This window comes from Eumetopias jubatus, unplaced genomic scaffold, assembly GCF_037043125.1.
Source record: "Eumetopias jubatus isolate StellerSeaLion01/CBP00866 unplaced genomic scaffold, mEumJub1_p1.0 scaffold_3, whole genome shotgun sequence".
NCBI lineage: Eukaryota > Metazoa > Chordata > Mammalia > Carnivora > Otariidae > Eumetopias > Eumetopias jubatus.
The window spans coordinates 190,789,114-190,813,068 of record NW_028274809.1 but is presented as its reverse complement, the minus strand read 5'-3'; the positions used below and the strand labels follow the sequence as shown (position 1 = coordinate 190,813,068).

Genomic DNA, 23,955 nt, shown 5'->3' with positions numbered 1-23,955 from the left:
GGTGGGGGTGGAAAAATATTTAGAACAACATAAATAAGCCCAAGAACGTGCCTAAGAATCGACCCTGTAAATGTGGGAAGCATGAGAACATCACGTACGTACCGTTATTCATTCCCCAAACCATTTGTAAGAAAGAAGAATAAAGTGGTACACGTCTTTTATTATTACGTTTATTATTATTAATATTATTTTACCACTCTGAATTCTACTCTGGAAGAAGGGGGGGGGGGGGGGCCTCTTCCCCTGGCTTTTCCGTACTGTGTCTCCACCTACTGGCAGATCTGCAAAACTGCACACCCATGAGGTTAATGAGAGATCTGTTCCACTGACCTTGTTCCAGAAACTGGAGGTCAGAGACAAACGCAGAGTTGGCCTCGGTCAGAGCAGTGAATCGAATGTCTCCAATGTGTAATATTGCTGCCAGGATCACAAACAGATTCTCTACTTCCTATCCGTTTTACAAAGACAGAAAATGAATACAGCTGCTTAGAAGAAAGATGAAAAGACAAATCCTCTAAAAACCTAATAGCTTAAAAAAAAAAAAAAAAACTGACATGGACCCTGTTGGTGGGGCTCTGACTTCTCAGATCCTGAGCGTCTAGTAAGGGAACTACCCATCTCCAGCTTGAAACCAAAATCGCGTTAGTACACATTTCCCCTAAATCAATGTCTCTGCTCCTTAAAAGAGGGTAAGGAAGTGACGCTGATGTAAACGGACAGTTTCTAGATAAATCTCATACTGAAACGGGAATCACTGTGTCCTGATGAGTCAGACTGGCGGGCCGTCACTGGACATCACTGGACATCAGTGGACAGACGGCACACGTGCTCCCCAGGCTGATGCGGGGGCCGCCCGCCGACGCTGCTTCCCGAGAGGCCACGGGCTCTGATGTCCATCTTCCTGTTATGTCCCCTCTGAGATAAACTGATGGTATGATTATCGGACTTCTCACTTCTGCCGGGAAATTCAGGAAGGCACAATACAAGCATCTATGCCTAGATTAAAAAATGCTAATTGTTTTTTAAGGTATCTTAAGGAAAAGAGAAAGAAATGCATGTTGGCAAGAGCTATCTTTGAGCAGAAGGGAGAAGGAAATAAGAGAGTGTCTGCTGAAAGAGGAGATCTGAGAATCTGGAACTCTGCATAAAGAAAGAAATTAGACCTTAAATTTGGTTTATGGACAGTCATTTTGTGGCGACAATGAAAAATCAAGAAACTCTGTAAGCTGAGAAATATACTTCTCTAGAACAAATATTTAGTATCGTGATATCGACAGTAACACTGGTTAAGGTCCACACTGGGCAAGTGACATAATCTTTTAAACTCTCATTTTCCTAATCTGTAATTTTGAAATAAAAAGCTGCTGCCTGTAACAATTTACTAAGAACAATCTGTATTTGCTTTATAAATATATAGGTGGAGTCATGTAGCCCTTAGGACCTCCATGAATCTCCTCTAGAACTGCCAGTTTTCACCACAAAGTATAACTCTATCATCTTTAAAATGAGGACACGGACAAGGATGGTCTCCAAGTAATTTTTAGGTATAACACTCTAGGATTGCGGCATTACTTACAAATGGTTTTGGTGACCCACCAGTCACAGGTTATGGTTTCAAATTTTACGGAATTACGCTGGTTTGAGTAACAGTTTACTCCTCACGCTCCCTGATAACTGCTTTCCCCCCTTTGTAATAAATCCAGTCACGCCTCAGGAGGCTTCCCAGTGCTCTGTGAGGTAGGGACTTTGGAGACATGGTCACAAAGACTTTGTTCTGACCTCAAAGATCTCAGAGTTTAGCAGTGGACACAGAGTATGACCACTGGCCATGCTATGAATTACGAGTACTGAACACTATGCCCTGTGAGCAGAGAGCTGCTGTCCCGTGTGTGGGGAGAGTGAGCAACTGTCCCCCCACCCCACCCCCGCCGTCCCTCTGGGCACAGGCACCTTGATGAGCAAGTCTTCTTTGAGGGCCTTGCCAGCCCAGACATACCTGGGCATGATCCGTCCCTCCTAAGTGCACTAAAATGTCCCCATACCCATCGCGCTACAGCATCTCAGTGAAACAATTACCTTCATGTCTTTTGTTAAAGTGCACATATTTCTTTTACCAAAAAGGTGGTAGGTTCTCTTATTAGCTACCTTAGGTGGAAAGCATATTTTGGTTGCCCTGCCTTTGAGAATCAATCACAGATTTTTAAGGCCCTGTTTCCAAGCAACGGGTACTTTGGTAGAATGATTCCTTACCCATCTCTCTATCCCAGTTTCCTAGAAGGAAGCAGACATTTTAGGCACAGAAGAAGGGGGAAAAAATAACAAGAAAAGTACAACAGTAGCAAAAGCAAGGACAGAAAAGTGCAAATGGGTGGGAGTCACTAAAAGGCAAAAAGAGAGAGATTGGATCGTTAGCGAGAGAGAGAAAAGCAAAAAAACAAAAGACCCTATGACTGTAGGTCCCTAGAATCCCCGTCTCCGAATGGGGTGAAGGTGAAGTGCCCAGAGCTATTTCATTTACATTCCCACACCCTGCTGTCCTGTGAGCTGTATCTATGTGGGCTAGGGAAAAACAAAAACAAAAAACAAAGACCCAAGTCCATCAACTTCCTGTAAGAAAAAGAAGATATATAAATCTAAGGCTAAATCTGGGCGGCTAAACTACTGGCATACCAAAGTTACCCCTGCAATCTCCTATTAACTGCCAGTGAGGAATTGGCCATTAATTCAAAATGACACCAAACCAAATGAGGAGGGCACAGCCAATGTGTAAGGGAAGAGGAATTTGAGAGGATGGTGGGGGGTCTCCAGGCTTATCTCATTTCAGACCCCTGTCCACTAGATCTGTGCTGTCTGATTCATTAACCACTGACCACACAAGTCTACTTGAATTTAAATTGATTAAAACTAAGAAATTAAAAAATAATTTCCTTATTCACACCAGCCACATTTCAAGTGCCTGCTGGCCACACATGGACCTACCATATTGTGAAGCACAGATCCAGAACATTCTCATGAGTACAAAAATTTCTATTGTAGAGCAGTGGTTTAAACATTTTAAATTGTATTTTTCCGCTTCACGATGCCTGTGGGTGTTTGGTAATTCTTTAAGAATAAAAAAGAGCTTTATGTTGCAAAGAAAGATACTGTAATAAGTCATTAGGTTACTTTTCCAAGCGATTCTTGGCAGCAAACGGTTCCTTCGGATTTGCCAGTTTTCTTTGGAGTTGGGTCAACGCACAGTTCTTTAATCTGTTTGCTCACATGGTTTATTTGGGAAAAGGTCTCCTTGACCACCCTCTTGAAAAGAGATGCCCTTCCTCTGGTCACTATTTGTCGTCATAGGACCTGTGACCCTGGGCACAGTGTCGTCTAACTCCCCCAAGGGAACATAAACTCTAGGAGGCAGAGATTGAGGCTTATTCTCTGCTAAATCATGAGTATTCCCACCAATATCCGGAATATGAGAGGGCCTCGGTAAATGTTTTTGAATGAATAACTTTTGTCCACTAGTAGAAGGTTGGTTTTCTCAGTGAAATATTTATGGTATGACTCACCAAGTGACTGAAGCCAATTACATTCAGGGCTTGTTTCAAAATAGCGAATTTTTCCCTGTTCAGAGAATGCTCTGCTGTTGATACATCTTCTGGTAGGGTCTGGTTCAAATACCTGTGAGGACAGAAAGCACACAGCTTTATGGCTTGGCTTGTGGTCAAACTCCAGTGGTTACGAGTCACTTCCGCCATATTTGGTCCCCAGAATAATAGCAGTCACCTGGACACTGTGTACCCTGTGTTTACGAGGCTTTGATACATAATAGCACATGATGTTTCAGGAAGCAAAAAAAAGTTCTTGTTGTACCAGAACCTATTTACCCTGTTTCACTTGGTTGTCACCTGAGCTGTACCCTTCCTACCTAAAGGAGAAGGTCACAGATGTTTTATATATTTCATATAGAAATCTGCTGGGTCCTAGCCTATGCTTTGTAATTAATACTTCTATTAAAGATTTTTAATTTAGAGTAATTTATTACTTCTTCTTGTCAATATCCTTTAATTATGTGGTGGTTGATTAATCTGTTGACTTATTCCTGTCATGCAACAATCACATAGGAATCACTTCCCAGACATAGAGTACTAGCAGCTGAGGATATAAAGATAAAAGGCTCATCCCAGGAAGCTCAGCACCAACAAAAGCGGTGCATTGCTGTGCTCAGGAAGGAGAGAATATCGTATACAATATACAGTAGAGTATGGAAGCAGAATGGCAGAGATGGACAGGAGGTGTTTGTAAGTGTTCAGGGAGGGGACCAAACCCAGAATGGATGAGGAAAAAAAGCCTGTGCGAGAGGAACAGGCTTCCCATCCAAAGCGGACACTTGAATAAGAATTTTCCAAGCAAATCCAGGACTTCAGGGTGCTCCTGAAGACTTAGCAACATATACAAGGACACACAGCCTTGACCACGCATGATGTATAACAGGGACGCAGGTATATGGGCAAAATTGGAGCCCGTGTTGAGAGAAGCAGAACTCAGTGAGGCTGGAGATGTAGTCAGAGGTTTGTCTCTCTTGCAAAAGAGCTTCCATTATCTCTTAGAAACGACAGGCAGTCCTAAAGGTCTTGAAACAAAAACAGGGCCGGATCAGAGTGGTGTGTGAAAAAGAGTATTCTGATAGTCCAGTGAAAGATAACGGGCAGGGCTACTGAGGACTTGGTGCCCAGGGAGACCAGTGGTGGTGAAGAAAAGAGGAGGGGCAGAGGTGTCGTGGAGGCAGACTTGGCTGGATGAGGGGAGAGGAAGGAGACTGACAGGTGAGGCATTAATGCTGCTTTCCAAGATGATGTCTTGGGAAACAGGCTGCAGAGTGGGCTCGTTCAGCCAGAGCGTTCTCAAAACGAGGGGTATGTTGTTGAGAGAGAAAGTCTTCTCTTTTGTATTAGTCGTGTTGACTTTGAACTACTCGTTGAAGTTCGAGGAGAATTCCAAAAACGAATTTGGCTGGAAGGACCTGAAATTCAGAAAAGCCTAGAAAACAAGATCTGGAAGTCATCAACGCGCAGATGACTAAAACCACGTGACTGGGTGAGCTCACCCCAAAGAAGACGCTAACGTTCTAGGGATGAAGAAAGAACTGAATGTTCAGGAAGGGAGGCGGAAAATCACAATAAGCCAGAGTCATCAAAACAAAAGGCTAACATTTTTTAAGACTGATGGATGGGGACAGAAAAGAAACGAGAGAAACAAGGAAATGCGTGGTGTTGTGGGGCGGACACAGACCACAGTCGGCGCTGTGCAGGTGGGGCTGGGGGCACATCTCCTCCCTCAGTCCCAGCTCGGAAGCACGCAAGTGACACAGTCTGGCCCCTGGGGTGGGCGCCGGGGGGGCCTTCGGAATGGCTACGTGCTAAGTTGGAAGCACACGGAGGCCGGATAAAAGGCTGACAGAAAGGGAGCTGAGGGGGTTCTGAGGCGGGAAGAGGGTTTGGAACGGATTAGAGTGGAGGGCGTGCCTCACCCTGCGGAAGGGACACGGCTTCCCCGACCTGCCAGGTAAGGTGATAAATATGGTCGGGAGGCGGCTAGCGTCTCAGAGCAGCCCCTCTGAGGCTTCAGGGCTTCTAGGAGTTAGAAGTTGGAGTGTGAGTTGGGATGGGCCATGGAACCAAAGGAAAAGGTCAAGGGCAGCAATATCAGGAAGAACCTGGGTTATGGTGGTCATTTTGCCTAAAATTTACAAAATCTTAGCGACTCAAACGTCTTAAAGATAGGAAATTGCAACCCCTCTCAAGTCCCCTGGTTCCCACAGCAGCTTTCCCAACTCCCTGATGCCATCTTTTCTTTCCCACTTACTAGTTGCCCATTGCCTACTTCAGTATCCCAACAAGAGATGTCACCGAGAACCTCTGGCAAAGAACAAGAGGCTCCCGTGAGTATTACAGAGTCAAACGGGCAAAATACCACGGTTTCTTTTAGAATAATAAAAAGTAACCAATTATGATGCCCTTAATTGATGGGCCATTTCCAAATACTTCAGCGTCCCCACCCCCCATGTCTTGTGTCCTCACGGTAGAGAATTTCCAGCAGCTATGACCTGCTGCACGGAGCCGTGAGAACAGGCGTTTTCGCCTCCATTACATTCTGGATGGAGGAAGCTAGGTGAAATTAACCCTGACTGTTAAGCATGAAATGGTCCAGGAGAAACCCAGTCACAATCGAGGCTTTCAGAAGACAGTTCGCCTGATGGAGGAACGATGCCTGAAGATGGGTTGTATTTTTCTCTGTGGCCAGAAAACTTGTTGGCATGAAAATGACCTCCCCCCCCCCAAAAAAACAGAATTCAATGTCTTCTATATAAATTTAAATTTTCTCCCGCTACTCAATAGTATCTAGAATGATCACTAGAAGTATAGTTCTTCGCTATCCGTAAAACTGTATCTTAAGATGGAAAGGTTAGTATCAGAGAAAAAAATTTACAGTTTATTTTTTGGAGATTAAAAGTACTCACTTTCCCTTTGACATTATTTATTAATGAAACCACACACAGGGACAGGGAAATACTTGAAAAATATGCCCAGAAAATATTACAGCCAAGAATCTGGAGACTTAGAGTCAAGTCTGATTTGACCCTTTTGGACATTTTAAACCTTTATTTTCTTATCTGTAAAGTGGAGTGTAAGTAGATTAAAAATTGACTAAAAAATTCTCCACTTGTAGTTCATGACGATTTTATGAGAATCAAATAAGATATTGTGTGTGGTATGGTTTCTACACTCAGATTGCAATGCACATGTAGAGTATGTTTCCTGGAAATAGTGTATCTTGCACATACGGGCAGCTTTTAGTCAGCGTGCTCTGTCATTAATGAAGCTTTCAACCATATATATAACTAATTCAAATCAAGGAACATTTTGAGAAGTTATAACAAATGTTATTGACAACACAGAATATCTTACACTATAAAATATGTTTTTCTGTTCTTCTACAGATAAAATAAATAGATGAAAGGAATAGATCGCGGTTCTCACTTCTTGATGATTTTTTCGTGATAAATTGAGTAGAATGCAATGTTAATGACCGCATGTGCAATATTACCATGGTATTTCCAGATGTTTCTAACACTTGGAAATAGCTCATGATGATTGTGGGTTATGGGTTACAGACTCCCCTGTGGAAGCGATACTCCACTGAGGTTTTCCCATCATCACAACACAGTGGCTGAAAACCACCCGCGATGAATCTGTGTAAGTGTTTCATCGGTTTCCAACTTGTCACCTAATAATTAGTGGTCCCACAATTCCCAGTACTGAAATCTCAGAATTCATGTGTTTTTTATCATCTCTCTGATGACTCAAAAGAGTACACTTACTACTCAAATAATCTTTTTTTTAAATCATCTCCCTCTCACTCATATATAACTTGGAACGGTAATGTTTGGCAACATACAGATATCTCAGAGTCCAGTGTCAGAAGCATCAGAGATTGTCATTTGTTGAACCAAGAATCTTTGCTATTTTGTTTTGACAGGCTTGGCAAATCGAGGGAATGCTCCAGACGAAGCTTCTACCATGGAGCAGAAGAGTAACATGTGGGTTGTGTAATGTTAAAAACTGTAGTTGGATTAACACTGCTTGACTAATTCTACTCAAAGGGAAAGGCAGTGTGAACGAATCATTCTCGACTGTATTTTTCAGAAGCACTGCTTCAGTTCATCCTCACATTGACCTTGAAGAGAGGACCTATCGTTGCTCCCATTTAAGGTGTAAGGGAGCTGAACTTTCTGGAATGCCTCCCAGCTATAAGTGGTGACCAACACACACTGGGTCCAGAGCCCCCAGGGCTCCCTGAGCTCAGTTACAAGTTTCCAGCAGGGAAGACCAGTCTTATGGTTGCACTGCAGGCCAGAAACAGAGTAGCTCCCAGCTCAGGGGAGCATCTGGGAAACGCTGCTGAGCGCAGGCTGCCTCTGCGTAGGGGTCTTTGCCACTGTGGCGAGGCCTCCAGTGAAAGGCCCAGACACCTTTGAAGCATCTTTGATGCTATAATGGAATTCAGGAGTGGTAAAGATAAAGGAAAACCCCTGCGATGGACGGTGGGTTAAGGTAAGGAATTTGATGGTCTAGGTCAGAGAGACCCAAACATACATCTTAACCCAAAATTCACACCACACTCCTAAGACAGGCTTAGCATGAGTGAGTACAATCCTAAGGATTTAATTGTTGCAAAGAGCAATCTGACAGAAGGCAACATGTGAATTTAGGCTACATTAATGGTAAATCTGTACTCATTGTCATCATCCCATCATCATCATCAATATTAGTTTTTAATTGAGAATTTGCTATATAATAGCATTTTTACATAAATCTAAATATGCAATAAGAACCTACAAGGAAGTAGGTTTCAATGCAGCATCAGAAAATATTTTCGAATAAACAACCTTTCTGGACAGCCATGCACTGCTTTTAAGATAGTAAGCTCCCTTTCATTAGTAGGTAAGCTGAGGCTCTACAGCCATTTAAACGGGTTTGCGGAAAGAGATTCAAGGATCAGAAATTAGGTTGCATTAGATGACCTGTATTGCTGCTGGATGGTAATATTCATGCTCTACGCTACATCACTGTAGTAAAGTTTTGTGTTACTTCACACCAAGAAATCTTAAAGTGTACAATTCAACTCATTATGCTTACACTCCAGGCATGATGTGCAGAAGGGCACATGTATTTGACACACATGCATTTGACGCACACATGCATGTGCCTAAGCCATATTTAACTTGAATTTATGAAATGTCATTAGTACATATTAAAACTCCGTAGTCATGACAACATATTTAGCTCTCAATAGGACTATGGATAATTCTATTTACAGTCCTATCAAGAAGCAAATAATCTGCACTGAAGTAAATTAAATGATGCAAAGTCAGAGATTTACTTCAATACAAATCTTGACTGAGTATAATTGCATGATTGTTCCTCTGTTCAATGGTGGAGGAAAAACGTGAAATGAGATATTCAATGAGGAAGATGAATATACCCTTATTTTTATCATGGATTATTTATTATATAACTCCATTGTCTGTGAAACAGATAAGGGCAAGCTGATTTAGGGGTCAACTCTATCAAAAAGTAGAAAATGAAGTTCTATGGCGGGAAAGTTCTGTCCATCTTGATTTCTGGAAACAGTAGAAATATTCTACTAAAGAAAAGATCTAAGTCCCCACTTTTTTCTGAAGACACAGTGAAGAGCTTGCTGTTCTTCCTCTAAGAAAGTCAGTATTGACTAAATGTTCTTAAGGTTTCATTAACAAAAAAAAAGGACAAAAACACTGGAAATTAGGGAGTCCAATTTTGTAGAAATTTTGATAACACTGCTATCAACTATATAAAGTTACATTTTTAAAGAGTGAAGATTCTTATCATAAGTGTTGGCTGAATTGGTCACCACAAGGAGACTTGTTAAATATTGCTTCACAGCAGATCTTGTCTCTGCCACTGTTCCTGTTCATTCCTTCTCTCCAAATGTTAAGCATGGTCAGTCCTTCTTGAGACAAATTCTAGGAAATATCTTCCTCAGTTCCTAAATTAATGAATCACTCCAAAGTCCTAATAGATGTGAAATGTGTCACTTAATAATGTTTCCATTAGGGGCGCCTGGGTGGCTCAGTTGGTTAAGCGACTGCCTTCGGCTCAGGTCATGATCCTGGGGTCCTGGGATCGAGCCCCGCGTCGGGCTCCCTGCTCAGTGGGGAGTCTGCTTCTCCCTCTGTCCTTCCCCCCTCTCATGTGCTCTCTCTCTCTCTCTCTCATTCTCTCTCTCTCAAATAAATAAATAAAATCTTTTTAAAAAAAAATAATGTTTCCATTAAATGGGTATTTAAAAGCAGGGGCAAATACATAGACTCAGGATGGAGAATCAACCAACCCCCAGTCTTTGTCTTCACAAAGCTCAGCATCCAGACCCCAGCACCATTGCACGCTCTGTAACTTCCACGACTGACTTCACTTTTTTACCTTCCCTTGGATAACGCTGAATCACGAAGCTGTGCTATTTTCTCTATCTCTCCATGGGTAAGTTTAAAAAGTTTCAGGAAACCAAAATGGAAAGACAGAGGAATAGATGGCAGATCGGAGGTACGTTTCTTCTTCTTCTTCTTCTTTTTTTTTGTTCCATATTCTCCAGTTTTCTAAGAACCAATGACTATTATGTATAACCAGAAAAAAAATCTCCATAAAACTATGAGTTTCAAGAAATAGGAGCATAATTCTATAGAGATTCATCCAGTGTGCTGTGTGTCTCAGTAATTTGCTTCGTTTTATCGCTGAGTAGCATTCCCCAGGAGGAATGTACCAGTTTGTCACACCACGTGGTCACTGGAGGAACATCTAGGTTGTTTCTAGTTTGGGACTATTATGAATAAAGCTGCTACAAACATTTGCATGCAGGTTTTTGGGTAAATGGAAGTCTTTGTTTTTCTAGAATAAATGCCAAGGAGTGCAAGAGCTCAGTCATATGGTGGCTTTGCCTTTAGATTTATATAAAAAAACTGTCAATGGCATCACTCTGACAGGAGGGCTGGGAATTCAAGGTAGTGCTGACATGATCTGAATATCAAATACAAACAAGGACTGTTTGCAAAAAACTCCACTGTGGGATTTCAAGGGCCCGTGTCCCCTCCGGGTGTCAGTAGCTCCTATCTCCCAGAGGTGCCAGGAACATTAAAATAACAGACACGCAACTAGTAAATGAGTACATTCTGGAGATGCAAGGCACAGCATAGTGATTACAGTCAACGTAACTTAAAAAGTCACAGTTGCTAAGAGACTAGATGTTCATTGTTCTCACCATAAAAAAGAAATAATAATTATGTGACAGGATAGAGGTATTACAATATATGTGTATGTACCGAACCAACACGTCGTACACCTTAAACTTAACACAATATTGTATGTCAATTATATCTCAACGTAAAATTAATTAACGAACAAACAAAAATCAGCTTTCCAGCCTGTACTCACTGGGAAGCACCACTCACCAGACACAAACCAACTCTGTGCCCAGGACACACTGGGAAGGAAGGACTCGAACACAAATAAAAGATATTACTAATTAAAGCCTCGTGCATGGCTCATTCACCAAGTCAGAAGCTCACAGACTGTAAACATGATGAATCTCTCAGGGTTTTATCTGCCCCTTATAAATACAAAAGAACAATGTCTTCTCTGTTGTGGGCAGAGCTGCCTTCTACTTGGGGATGTTTAATATAAAAACAGAAACCAGATAAGGCAAAAGCAAACAGTTGGCATCAACAGTTGGCACTGTTAACCAGTTTACCGATGAAGGTGGTAAACTGCCCCTTCTTGCCCACCCACCCCACACCGTGCTCCTAAAAAGGAAATTCTTTTCTTCATTGTTTTTAAACTCTCTGGAAAGTATTAACAAATTTTAAATCCCCCCCAAACTGGATATGAATGAGGTTTTTATTAACCACAGGTTCGGATACATAATTCTCCACCAACGAAAATATTAATATATTAGCCGCAAACTATTTTGTTTGGAAAGAGGAAACCCTGCCAGTGGTCCTCAGGAAAAAAACAGAATCCATTTAATAAATTATGCATTCAGAAAGACTTGGGGTCTTGTGACATTCCCAGAATAGTTTGTCCATATTTTTCTCATCAGTCAGAATATTTCTTCAAAACATCTGGTGAAACAAATTCTAAACTCTTACCATCTTTCAAATAGTGAGCGCTTACGGTCAACTAATGGGTTTCTTGAAAATGTCTAATTCCAAGAGCTGGGGGTGGAGGCCCAAGGACGCAGTGGCTGCATCTTGCACAAAGACTGAGGGCAAGTGTCTGGGGGTCCCGAACCCCAGTCTGCAACCAGGCCCCGAACCTTGTGTCCGGCATGGGCCCCCTTCTGCCAGAGGAAGGGGCACCTTCCCTTTCCTTTTCACAGAGGCCCTCCCAGAGCGCTGTCAATATTTAAATGAGTGAAATGGTGGAGAGAGAAGTTATTGCTCAGAATGGGTGGCTTGGTCTGGCTTTCCATGCACCTGTTTAACAAGCCCCGGCCAGAGGGGCTGCATCTGCAGGGGTAGAGGAGGAGTCCGCAGTGACTCATACCGAGTCACCCCGAGGCTGGCCCCAGCTCGGTGCACAGGGAGAGGCGGTACGCAGTATATATAAATATATAAATATGCTCCAGGCAAGGTCGAACAGGTACCGAAATCCTCCTCGGCGAGGATCGTTACGAAAAAGCGTCGTGCAAGGTCATGTCCATAACGCTGTTGTGAAGGATGAACTTCATCATCCCCCTGTGTTTTAAATCCTGGGGTAGGCACCTACACTGAAACTCCTGTGATATATAAATACGACAGAAAATGCGATGCAGACGCAGGACCATCTACCAGCGTCTACGCTGGGGAGCGGGCTGTGTCCTGCTCTCCTCTGGGACCTGCCCATGAACTCATGGACTCGCACCAAGTGTTTCTGCAGTGCTAACCCTGAAAAAGCACCTTGCAGACTGTAACCCACCTCTTTCAACTCAGTTGTCCTAAAAGGGACTTCTACTCTCATGTCAAATGAATTATTTCTATCACCTGCCCGGCTTTACTCTTCCAGTCTGACCAATTAGAACATTCACAGCATCCACACTTCTTTCTCTTCTGGCACTGTGTGGAACGTCCCCTAACTGGGTCAATTCCTCATGCGCCATGAATCTAAGAGGTAGACCTTCCTCCACGTTCCCTGCAGCCTCCAGCATCTCAGCGGACACCCAGGGACCGTGGTATTCGGTCTCCATCGGTTCAGATCCCCCAGAGCATGGCAGGAGCCTGGTCTCCCAGAACCCGTTCCTGCGCACCTCCGATCTAGTTTCTGCACGAAAGGCAAAGTTCTCTTTTTGGAATGGACACTTAGTGAACTCACTTCCAGGTCAAAACCTTTAAGTCCTGACTCCCCAGTGTGGCTCATCAAAGGCCTGCACGATCAGGCGCCCTATGTTCTGCTCCTCTAGTCTCTCCGTGTCCTCTGAGCTCATACACGGAACTTCCCTCGGTCCCTCAGACAGACCTCATTCTTGTCCATCTCTGGGTCCTCACTCATCCTGCTTTCTCCACTGGGAACATAACCCACACATACCCAAGCCCCACAGAACATTCTGGATAAGTTCCATTGCTCTCGGCAGCCCACTTTCTCCAGGAAGTCTTGTCGGTTTGGATGTCCTTTGTACGAACTCCCCAAAACAGTGAATTTCCTCCATAATAGTGCTTTATCAGACTCTGTGCAAATTGCCTGGACGTGTATCCCCATGAAAAAGCAAGGCCAGCCTTGCCAAGTAGTTGTCATTCTGGATTGAAGAAAATGTATGCCAAGCCTCTGTCAGATTAATCTTCCCAAACCGTACTGCCATCGTGTCAGTGTTCAACTCATAAACATTTCACCTACATCACAAATTCTCTTCCATGTTTTCCAAGACTCCTCACAACATGGCTCTTCCCCAGCAGACTATTCTTCATTTTGCTGTACTTTGCACACACCTTCTCCGCCCCCTGCAGTTGGCCACCACGTGACTGAATATTGACCCACCCTGCTCTTGGCCACTTTCTCACCAGGATTCTCTTCCTGACCAGCCAGACCCAGGCACCAGGCCAGAAGAAGCTCTCCTGTCTCCAGCTTGTGGACCGCAGATCTTGGGACTTCTTGGCCCCCATAATCATGTGAGCCAATTCTGTACATGTACATGTGTATTTCTATCCCTACCTATGTACCTATATCCATATCCCTCTTACTGGTTTTCTCCAGAGAATCCTAACGAATACACTCTCCTTTCTCCACTTTATTTATTCACACATTTAATAGTTCTTATTTAACATACAGGAATTAAATGTCACCCATGTGATTGTTTTTAGAAAGAGAGCATGTCTTAAAGTTTCTCATGGATCCTCACAAAATCTAAGTCATTAATGATTGTGTGGGAGGTTTTATAAACACCTGAAAGCTTCCACATGTATCTCAAAGTTTTCACATACACCTGGTCAGTTCCGTGTACAGCTGGTAGGTTCTCAATATACCCGGAAGGGGCTAAATGTAGCTGGATGATGTATAAGTAGTGAGCACAAGCTCTACCCTTTCCTTTGGACAAAGATTGGCAAAACTAGACGAAAAATCAATGTCATAAAAATCAATCATTCTTTTGCCAAAGTAAACGATAACCCACAAACACTACAGTAAGGGAATTTAGTGAAGAAAGGTTAGTATAAGCAACAAACAGGCAGTAAATTATCAGAGGTAGAAACCTGCCCTATGTCTTTACAGAAGTCGTAGGAAAGAAGCAGGACAATATGGAAGGAAGACAGGACTGAGGAAATAATAAAACAGCTTTAAAGAAGAAATATAAATAGTTCACTTAATTAGTCTGATGGCCTTTCCTGATAAGTAGTCAGCCAGTAAACTTAACCTTCCGCAAAAACATGGCATGTCCACGTCTTCTGCAAAGGCAAATCCCACAAACAAAAGCTCAAGGCCTGGCATCTGCATAGCACCCAAAATTATGCTAAAATGTTTCCATCATGTGAATAAGAAACATCAGCACCTCCATTTCAACAAATGGCGATTTTTACAGAGAACTCGAGATGATTAAAATAAAAATGCACTATATAATTTTTAAAAGATTTTAAAAAATAAGGAAAATCTCCTCAACCACAAGACCGTATTAAAATGTACATTGTCCCTCGTCAAGTAATCTAGCCCAAGACCAAGCATTCCACCAGATGATGTCATAAATGCAACATAAGAACTGGTTATTTCAAGGAAGGTTCACAAATTCGAGTAAATGCCTTAGTTCTCCTTTTGCTACATATCAGTTCTCATTTAAAACCTGAATACAATGATTAAGTTAGCACACACAAAAACACTTCTTTGCCCGTAACTGACCTAAGAAGAAAGGGATGGAATATGTGGCTTCTACACCAAGACCTTCCATCTACGGTACCTCTTTTCGCTCCCATTTCTTAACAACTTCTGATAAGGTATGGCTGTGGATTTGTCGTTGTCATCCTAAATACACTACCTATGTTCAATAAAATTATATATCATACACGGGTGCCTGGGAGGTTCGGTCATGTAAGTGGCCAGTTCTTGATTTTGGCTGGGGTCCTGATCTCAGGGTCCTGGGATCAAGCCCTCCCATCAGGCTCCATACTCAGCGGGGAGTCTGCTTCAGATTCTCTCTCCCTCTGTCCCCCCCCCCACAACTTGTGCTTGCACACATGTTCTCCCTCTCTCTAAAGTAAATAAATACATCTTTCATTAAGAAAACTCAAGACACAGGGCTCCTGGGTGGCTCAGTTGGTTCAGCCTCTAACTCTCGATTTCAGCTCAGGTCATGAGATCGAGCCCTATGTCGGGCTCCGAGCTGGGCATGGAGCCTGCTTGAGATTCTCTCTCTCCCTCTGACCCTCCTTGCTTGCGCACCCCACCCCCGTGTGCAGGCATCCTCTCGCTCAAAGAAAATTATGTATCATACAAAAATATCATCCACAGATGATATTACAATGCAGAATTTTTTAAAAATAGAGCCAAAGTAATCTAAAAGAGAAATGACGGATGTCATTAGCACTCAAAGTAAGCTCTACTTCTTGGTTTGGTTCTGAACTTTGAACTACTCCAGGATTTACACTTCCATGCTGAAGTTAAGCTACTTATAATAAAAAGAAAACACTTTTCATGAAATAATGCATGTGGTGCAAATAATAGGTTAATCCTACAAGAGGTCCCTGATCATGTTGTATTGTGCTTTTAGGTCAAAATGCTTACACATAAAAAAACATTTGCAGAAAAGACCCAAGCACATTGCCTGAAGGTCATTACAGCTTGACATTTAAAAAATTAACTGAAAGTCAAAAAAATCTGAAAACATCTTAAAATCCAAATGATGTGCTATTGCTCCAGATGTAATGTCTTACTGTGAGAAGTTCGTATGAGAAATACAAGTAAGTTACACAAGGATCTTAACAAGTAATCGCTTACCTAGGAAGGTACTAAATCAATAAAAGACCGGTTTTTCCAAAGATGGGTTCTGGAGCCTTCAAGACCAGTGGGCATAGCTATTCTGGGCTTAATATGCTTGTCAGTCCCCGTAGTTAACATTCCGCCTTCATTTTCCTTCAGACCCTAGGAGAGTGAAGTGACGTCCTGATTCAGACCCTAGGAGAGTGAAGTGACGTCCTGATTCAGACCCTAGGAGAGTGAAGTGACGTCCTGATTCAGACCCTAGGAGAGCGAAGTGACGTCCTGATTCAGACCCTAGGAGAGTGAAGTGACGTCCTGACCCAGCAGGATCAGGCCATCCTCTCTCCTCTCACTAATATTACACTATTATCACAACATTATTCTGCACGGAAATAACCTCGTAGCCTTCCTAAGTCAATTCCACTTACCAGAAATGTTTATAAAATAAAATTATAAGGATAAGTATGATGAAGCTCAGATGCATCTTCACTGTCAGAATAAACAAATAAATAAATTTGAATGGTTCTGGGGTTTTTTGTCTTGTTCTGTTTTGGTTCTGGTGCTGTGGGTTCCTTGAGCTTTATAGAAATCCCTCTGGTAGCTTCTTTCAGCCCAATCTGCTGCTTCTAGTAACTTCGGTATTTACATTTAAGGTATGAAACCCTTCAAAGAGTTAACCCCGAATCTCAACTTGGATGAAAATAAAAGCTCCTAAAATTAGAAAGATTAAAACCACTAGATATTTCCTTCTGATTTGTTAGGGAATCCGAAGCTCAGAACTAAATTATACAAATAAACTGATAACGTTAAAAACCACAGTTGTCCTTATAAAAGAATGACTGCTTGTGCCTTATTTCCTTTTCCTGTCTGGCTTAAGCAGATGATGATCTGGGGAAAGCTTTATTTCAGAAGCTGGGGGGCTGGCCCCTTGCATGCCTTCTCTCCACGTCTTCAGGTTTTCACGGGGAGCACTGGTGCGGGGCCAGAGAGTTCTCTGCGTGGGCGTGGGGGAGCGAGCAGAGACCCAGAGCAGGCTGAGCGCAAAGAAGGAAGCTAGTATTATACTGCGTCCTGGGCTCTGCTTTCTCGCTGTTACCCAGGCTCAGAACCTCACGCAGCTGATTTTCTAACACCAACCACTCCAAATGCCCTTCTCCATTTCCTCAGATTTCCATTTTCACATAGGAAATCTCTTCCTGCTGAAACTGAAAATACCTACTGAACGGAATCAATCACACATCTTAGCCAAAGAAAAAACAAGACCCATTTTATTAATTTTTTTTACAAGATCCATTTTAAAATGTCAGATAATGTCAGGCATTTAAATGGTTCACAATCTTACATTTAAACACCTGTACTATATCTATACAATGATCTAGATCAGGAAAATTGCTGTAGGGTTTCATGTGTTAGTTATTTTGCATTTCAGCAACCACTCCATATTATGAAGTGATCCTAGTAAATACTATTCTTGTTGGTAAAGCAGATATTGAAAGGAAACATTGTACCAACCAACACTGGATTTGCCAGGTGTAGGGTGCTAAAAATATAGTGCTCATGTTTGAACCATGGGTACTCACAAACATGTTTTCATATTTTTCCTCTTTGGGGCCAGAATATTCATTTCTTTCATTGGATGAACTTTCTTATCCTCACAGCTAATAAGCCAAGTGTCCTTCATTGATCAATTCATTCACTGTATCTCAAAATGTTCAATTTAATGCCGACCATGTTTCCCCACAGGGGCCCCAGGCCTCAATAAGGCACGGTTCCCACCCTCTCATTACTCACTATGAGGGAAGATTTTAAACAAAAATATAGACTATGAAAATCGTTCTAATAGATGTGACCATGTCACACTAGGTCCATGCTGTTTCGGTGACTCAGAGAAGCTTTACGGAGAGAGATTTGAGCAAACTGTATGCTCATAATAGACGGCATGTCACATTTTTGTTATTATCAACTGCTAATATAAGATAGGAAGGCTTCGGTCAGATAAACGAAATACTGAGTTTCTACATGTGCCAAGAATTGTGATTACCGAGGGTTCAAAGACAAATGAGACACAGTATTTATCCAGATAACACACACTTCAGCAGGGGAGACAGACATGTTAAGACAAAATTACAGTAATATGATAACTCGTTCTATTATATATTACATAGAGTGCTAGTATATATTATAGCAATGAATACCTATTAATTCTGAGAAAGCAAACTGACATTTTAAAAGGTCGATTTTATTTTTAATACTAAGATGCCAGTGCCTGTTTCAATCAGCTGGCTTCATCAGGAACTCTAGATGTGCATTTCAATGAGTCAGAGAATAAAATGTTAACGATTCCATAAATGCACTCACTCTCATCAGCGTATTGTCTAAGAGGCTTTCGGATCTTGGGGATTCTTCAAACATCACACAAATCCCTGTCTAAGGGAGGTGAATTTAGAAGTAATGCAGATACTTAGAGGAAATGTGCCGGTATAATAATAATGATAGTATGCAAGACAGAGAAGCAATAATCCAATAACAGAGTAACTGTTTGAAAAAAACAAATCAGAATTTAAAAACCCAATCTCTAATCAATAAAGTACGTTCCATGAAATGCAGTCCTGTTGGCCTCTCCGGTATTCTGGGGAAGTACAGAACCGGGTAAAGTACAAACTTAAAACACGATGGATTTATGCCAATTAAGCCACAAAATAGATGGTTGTAGGTATGCATAATTAAACCGACTTCCAGATCTTTCAAAATATTCAAAGTTAATTAAACAAAATTAATTTTCTTTGCAACAAGGAGGGGCATGTGCTTGCAGTACCCGAAGTAGTAAAACATGACAATGTTAAATCCGAATTAATTTGAACTTCCCTTGCTGCAGTGAGCTTTTCCTATTGATACCAAAAGGAAAGGACATTTCTCTCCATGAATCAATGTTGGGGGAACATTCCTTAAGAAGACAAAAGAACAAATGGTCACAGATGTCTATTTCCTGGCCCCTTCCTGCAAGTTCATAGCTCATCTTTTTGAGGTCATTCTATCACGCCTGGTAGAAGCCTTCTTTCCAGAGCCTGGTCTCCCGGGACCCTGGGTGCTTCCAGCCCATCGTCCCCATCACAGATACATAACAGGCAGGTGGTCCAAGTTCAGCAAAACATATTACAAGTAGGGGCGCCTGGGGGGCTCCGTCGTTAAGCGTCTGCCTTCGGCTCAGGTCATGATCCCGGGGTCCTGGGATCGAGCCCCGCATCGGGCTCCCTGCTCCGCGGGAAGCCTGCTGCTCCCTCTCCCACTCCCCCTGCGTGTGTTCCCTCTCTCGCTGGGTCTCTCTCTGTCAAATAAATAAATAAAATCTTAAAAAAAAAAAAACCATATTACAAGTAATCCTTTGTCTGAAAGATACATCGAAGAGGTCTACTGGGCCACCCAGGCCAAAACGCCCGGGCTTATTTCACTCTTAAGGGATCCTCTGTGAAGAGTTACCCCGTGCAGTATCAGGATCTTGTCGCCCGGACGCCCCAATTGCTTGTAGCTGTTCCCCTGCTGTTCACAGGGTTTAGGGCCTCTTTTTATTATTAATTTATTTTGCGGAGGCTATCAGTCAGCCATAATGGCATGGTGAGGGTTTACAGGCACACTGTGTGGACTATTTTAACAAGCTAATGCATTTGGTGTAAGAGGCGACTGAGAAATGAAACCAGCCATCATTGCATGATGTTCTGTCTACCATGAAATATTTAAACAGGTGAGCTATTGTAGGCACGCCTAGGGCAAACCATTTTATACCTTTAAATGAGAAGGATATCATTCTCTCTCCCTCTCTCACACACACACACACACACACACACACACACACACACACACACACTATACTACGCACGACCCAACAGGTCATCCACAATAGCATGGCATCACTATGTGTAATATCACCCAGTACCTTCCATCGATATTGATATCCTGAGTATAGTGTTCCAGATAAAAGGGTTAATCTACTCTCTCTGAAAGCTAAGCCTCTGGATTAGCTCTTTCTAATAATATTCCCCAAATAAGTACAAAAGTATTTAGAACTTGTCAAAATACCTAGCTGTCATCCAATCTAGTAACATCCTTGTCCTGTGCGGATGTAAAGATGCTTCATGACGCACACACGCACATACAAATGTGCGCGCGCACACCAGCATGATCTAATCCACAGAGACAGGGCGCTGTGATATATCTTAAAATAGCCTAAGACCACTATTTACTCTGGATTTATAGTGGAGAGAAACAGAGTCTCTTCATTTCTTTAAGCAGGAAATATACCCATTGTGAAGAAGGCCTTGCTTCGTAAACTTCTGGGACCACGTGGACCCTGCCTTTCAAAGGGAATGCTGAATCTCACTGCATACGCGACAGTCCCTGGGCCACCCAGAGGGGACTGTGAGCTAAATCTCTGGGTTAGTGGGAACTCTGAGATATTCTATTAAACAAGGGGCTAAGGTCCACATGGGGGGAAGGAGGACACCTTGTTGGCCCTAGAAACTACATAAAGCCAGACAATCACAAGCCTCCTACCTCAGTGGGAAGAAACACTATACAGTATCTGCCTACAGATAGACAGAGGCCACAAGGAAATTTATCTGGGTGAATTCGGGGGGGGGGGGGGCAAATGTCTCCCCGCAGAAAAATCATAATCATAGACAGCCTTCCCCTGGTTTTAGAGGTTTAAATCTAGACTCCATGTGCCCTTAGGACATTTTAAAGAATTAACATAAAAATGGTCCCAGGCTGGTCAAACTCTTGGAACATTTCACCGAAGCAGAAGGACGACAAATGTCTGTACAGGGCTAACCCTCCATTCAAGATTCTCCCCGCCTGGCCACCACAGGACACCAAATCACACCCCAAAGGACAAAGACACAGAGAAATAATCCCCTTTGGGCAGACATAATAAATAGCACTCGTAGAATCTCGAGACCTTCAGATAATGCAATGATTGGTTATGTATGGCATAATGAGCATGTTTAAAACAACTAAAAGAACTGGAAATATAATACGAGAAAAGAACAAGGAATAACATTTAAGAAAAAGCAGATGTTAAAAAGAACAAAGAACTCTTAGAAATGGAAAAAAGGTCATTGAAATTACCATGCAATGCACGTGTTAAATATCACATTAATCACTGCTCAAAAACGGGTTCAGAAACTATAAGAAAGCGGTAGAGAAATCGTCCAGAATGAACCGAGAGACTGAGATGGAAAATATAAAAGAGAAGCTGGGGGAGGAAACAGAGAAGGAACAACAGGCACCTAAATGAGTTCCAGGAAAAAAAAGAAAAGGGGGGGAAAAAGATGAAGAGAGAACATTCTCAGGGATGATGGCCAATAATTTTTCAAATTTCAAATAGTTTTTCAAGTTTGGTAAAATAAATGCGTCTGATGATTTACAAATGAAAGTCTCAAACAGAATAAATAAGATGAAATTCATATGAATAATCATTGTAGCAACACTAGAAACCTACACACATGCGCACATGTGGGCTCACACATATAACAATGCTTATTGACTTATCCATTTTACCCCACGACTCTTATGTGTTAGTGATGGTGCCAGGGTCTAGGGCATTAAGTTGATTAAGTCATGGTCTCAAATCTTAGGATGCTGGCTTTCTGAATGAAGACAGCCATGCACAGAAAGACTACCTGGGTCATATGGATTCCACAGCAGAGGTGCGCATGGAGCCCCCTGCAGAAGGGAAGATGGAAAGGTTACCTACCCGTGACTACAAAGGACAGGGGAGGAGTCAGGAACAGCTTCAGAGGACAGAGGTACTCTAAGGCGAACGTTTAGAATGAAAATGTTTTCTAGGTGGAGGAGAATCCATGCAAAAGGAAGGATGTGAAGGCATTCATTCATTCATTCTTTTATTTATTGAATTGAATGCGTTTGACCAGATTCATGACACACGCCCTTACCAGAGGACAGAAGACTAGGTGGGAACAAGTAACAGGTTAGCTTGGACCAGAGGAGCCAGACATCTGGATGCATAATTTTTTCCACCATGAAAACTCTGAATCCCAGTAATTCCAGTACATAAAACAGGTAAAAGAGTGATGCTCAGATGAAAGAGATGTATGCGTGTGTCAGGGCGTGCCTGTCACGGCTGGAGCCCTGGGAGTCGGAAATCCCTGCTCTCATGACTGCATTTTGTTTGTGGATGTCTTTGTTAGGTGCATCTCATGCACAGATATTTCATACTTTCGTAGCATTGTTCAAAGACCGGTAGTGTCTCCATTTGTCTCTTCTAAGTGGTTATGGCTGGTATACATGTCATCTTTCTATTTTTGCATAATTTGTTTTGTAATTCCAAACTTTACTGAAATATACTATTAGAGAAAATATTTTGCCATTGATTGATTGGGTTTTTCAGATGGACAATCATCTGATTCATAAATAATGGTGACTTTGTCTAATCCTTCTTGATAATGTTTATTCCTTTTTATTTTCTTCCTTTGTCACAGTGATTCCAACTTTAGGATCAATGCTTAAAAACGTCTGAGTCTATTTCACGACTAAATATGATGTCCACTTAAGACTTCAGATAATTTTGTGTGTGTATTCGTGTGAAAGATTCCTTTCACTACTATAAAAAAAAAAACAGATTTAGGGGGCGCCTGGGTGACTCAGTTAGTTGAGTGCCCAGCTCTTGGTTTCAGCTCAGGTCGTGATCTTGGGTTCGTGAGATCAAGCCCCGCGTTGGGCTCTGCGCTCAGCGCAGTCTGCTTGTCTCTCTCCTTCTGCTCTTACCCCCCACTTTTACTCTCTCTCTGGAATAAATAAATAAAATCTTTATTTATTAATATATTAATATTAATTTATTAATATTAAGCCTCATATTCCATAGGTTAATACCAACAAGGCGCATATCCCAGTAATTCCTTTAAAAACAAAAACAAAGGAGCACCTGGGTGGCTCAGTTGGTCAAGCATCTGCCTTTAGCTCAAGTCATGATCTCGGGGTCCTGGGATCGAGCCCCATGTCCGGCTCCCTGCTCGACAGAGAGTCTGCTTCTCCCTCTGCACCCTCCCCCCTCCATGCTCTCTCTCTCTCTCTCTCTCTCTCTCTCAAATAAGTAAGTAAAATCTTTAACACAAAAACAAACAAACAAAAAAACCAGATTTGGAGTTGACTGTTACTGTCTTTTGGCACCTTCTAAAATGGCCAATTGATTTTTCTCTTTTTTCTTACTGATGTGATGTATACTAATAATTAAAGTTCCTTATATTGATCATTGAGTATCTTCTAATGGACTGCTAGATTCTATTCGCTAATGTTTTATTTATGCTTCTATATCTACAAGCCAGATAACTGTCTATGCTTTTCTTATATTGGCCTATCTTTTGATGTGTTACCAGCATAGATATGCTAGATTCTTAATTTTTCTATCAATTTTTGACCATGAGAAAAGTTTTAAAAGAAGAATATAGAGACAGACAATGCATCATTCTCCAATGTGAAAAAAGCAATGTAGTGACATACTTACTTCAGATCATTGTTTTCAACAAATTTCACAAAGTAACATCTCCACATCAATACATTATTTTACTCCCTTATCAGACGAAATAAGCATAATCAATTTTGTGCCTATCTTTTCAGTCTATTTTTTCTAATTATCAATGTATACATCTACAAAATATGTAATGTTACTATTTAAAATTATATAAGGATTACTCACATTGCATCATTCAGCAAATTGCTTTGTTCACTCAACTTTAGATGTATAAGATCTATTCTTACATACAGTTAGGTTCATTTTTCTAAATTGTTTCAAAATACTCCACCATGATCACACCTGACTAATTTTTTCATTTCCTTAAATGCAGTAATTTATTTTCTTTTCTAATCATTTGCCAGTTTTGGAAATGTGTCAGTGAAGACATGTACATGTTTCTCTTTCTTATTTACTTATTTT

The 23,955-nt window shown here is 41.8% G+C and overlaps 1 protein-coding gene across 1 annotated transcript in view; it reads right to left on the bottom strand.

Moving 5' to 3' along the window:
• Positions 1-23,955, bottom strand: part of MYO16 (myosin XVI) — a 441,479-nt gene that overhangs the window by 214,752 nt on the left and 202,772 nt on the right. Inside the window, exons 16-17 of the mRNA XM_028087376.2 lie at positions 3,555-3,666; positions 331-448 (exon numbers count right to left, since the gene is read on the bottom strand). Of these exons, the coding sequence (XP_027943177.2) occupies positions 331-448; positions 3,555-3,666 (230 nt within the window). The remainder of the gene's footprint in view (positions 1-330; positions 449-3,554; positions 3,667-23,955) is intronic.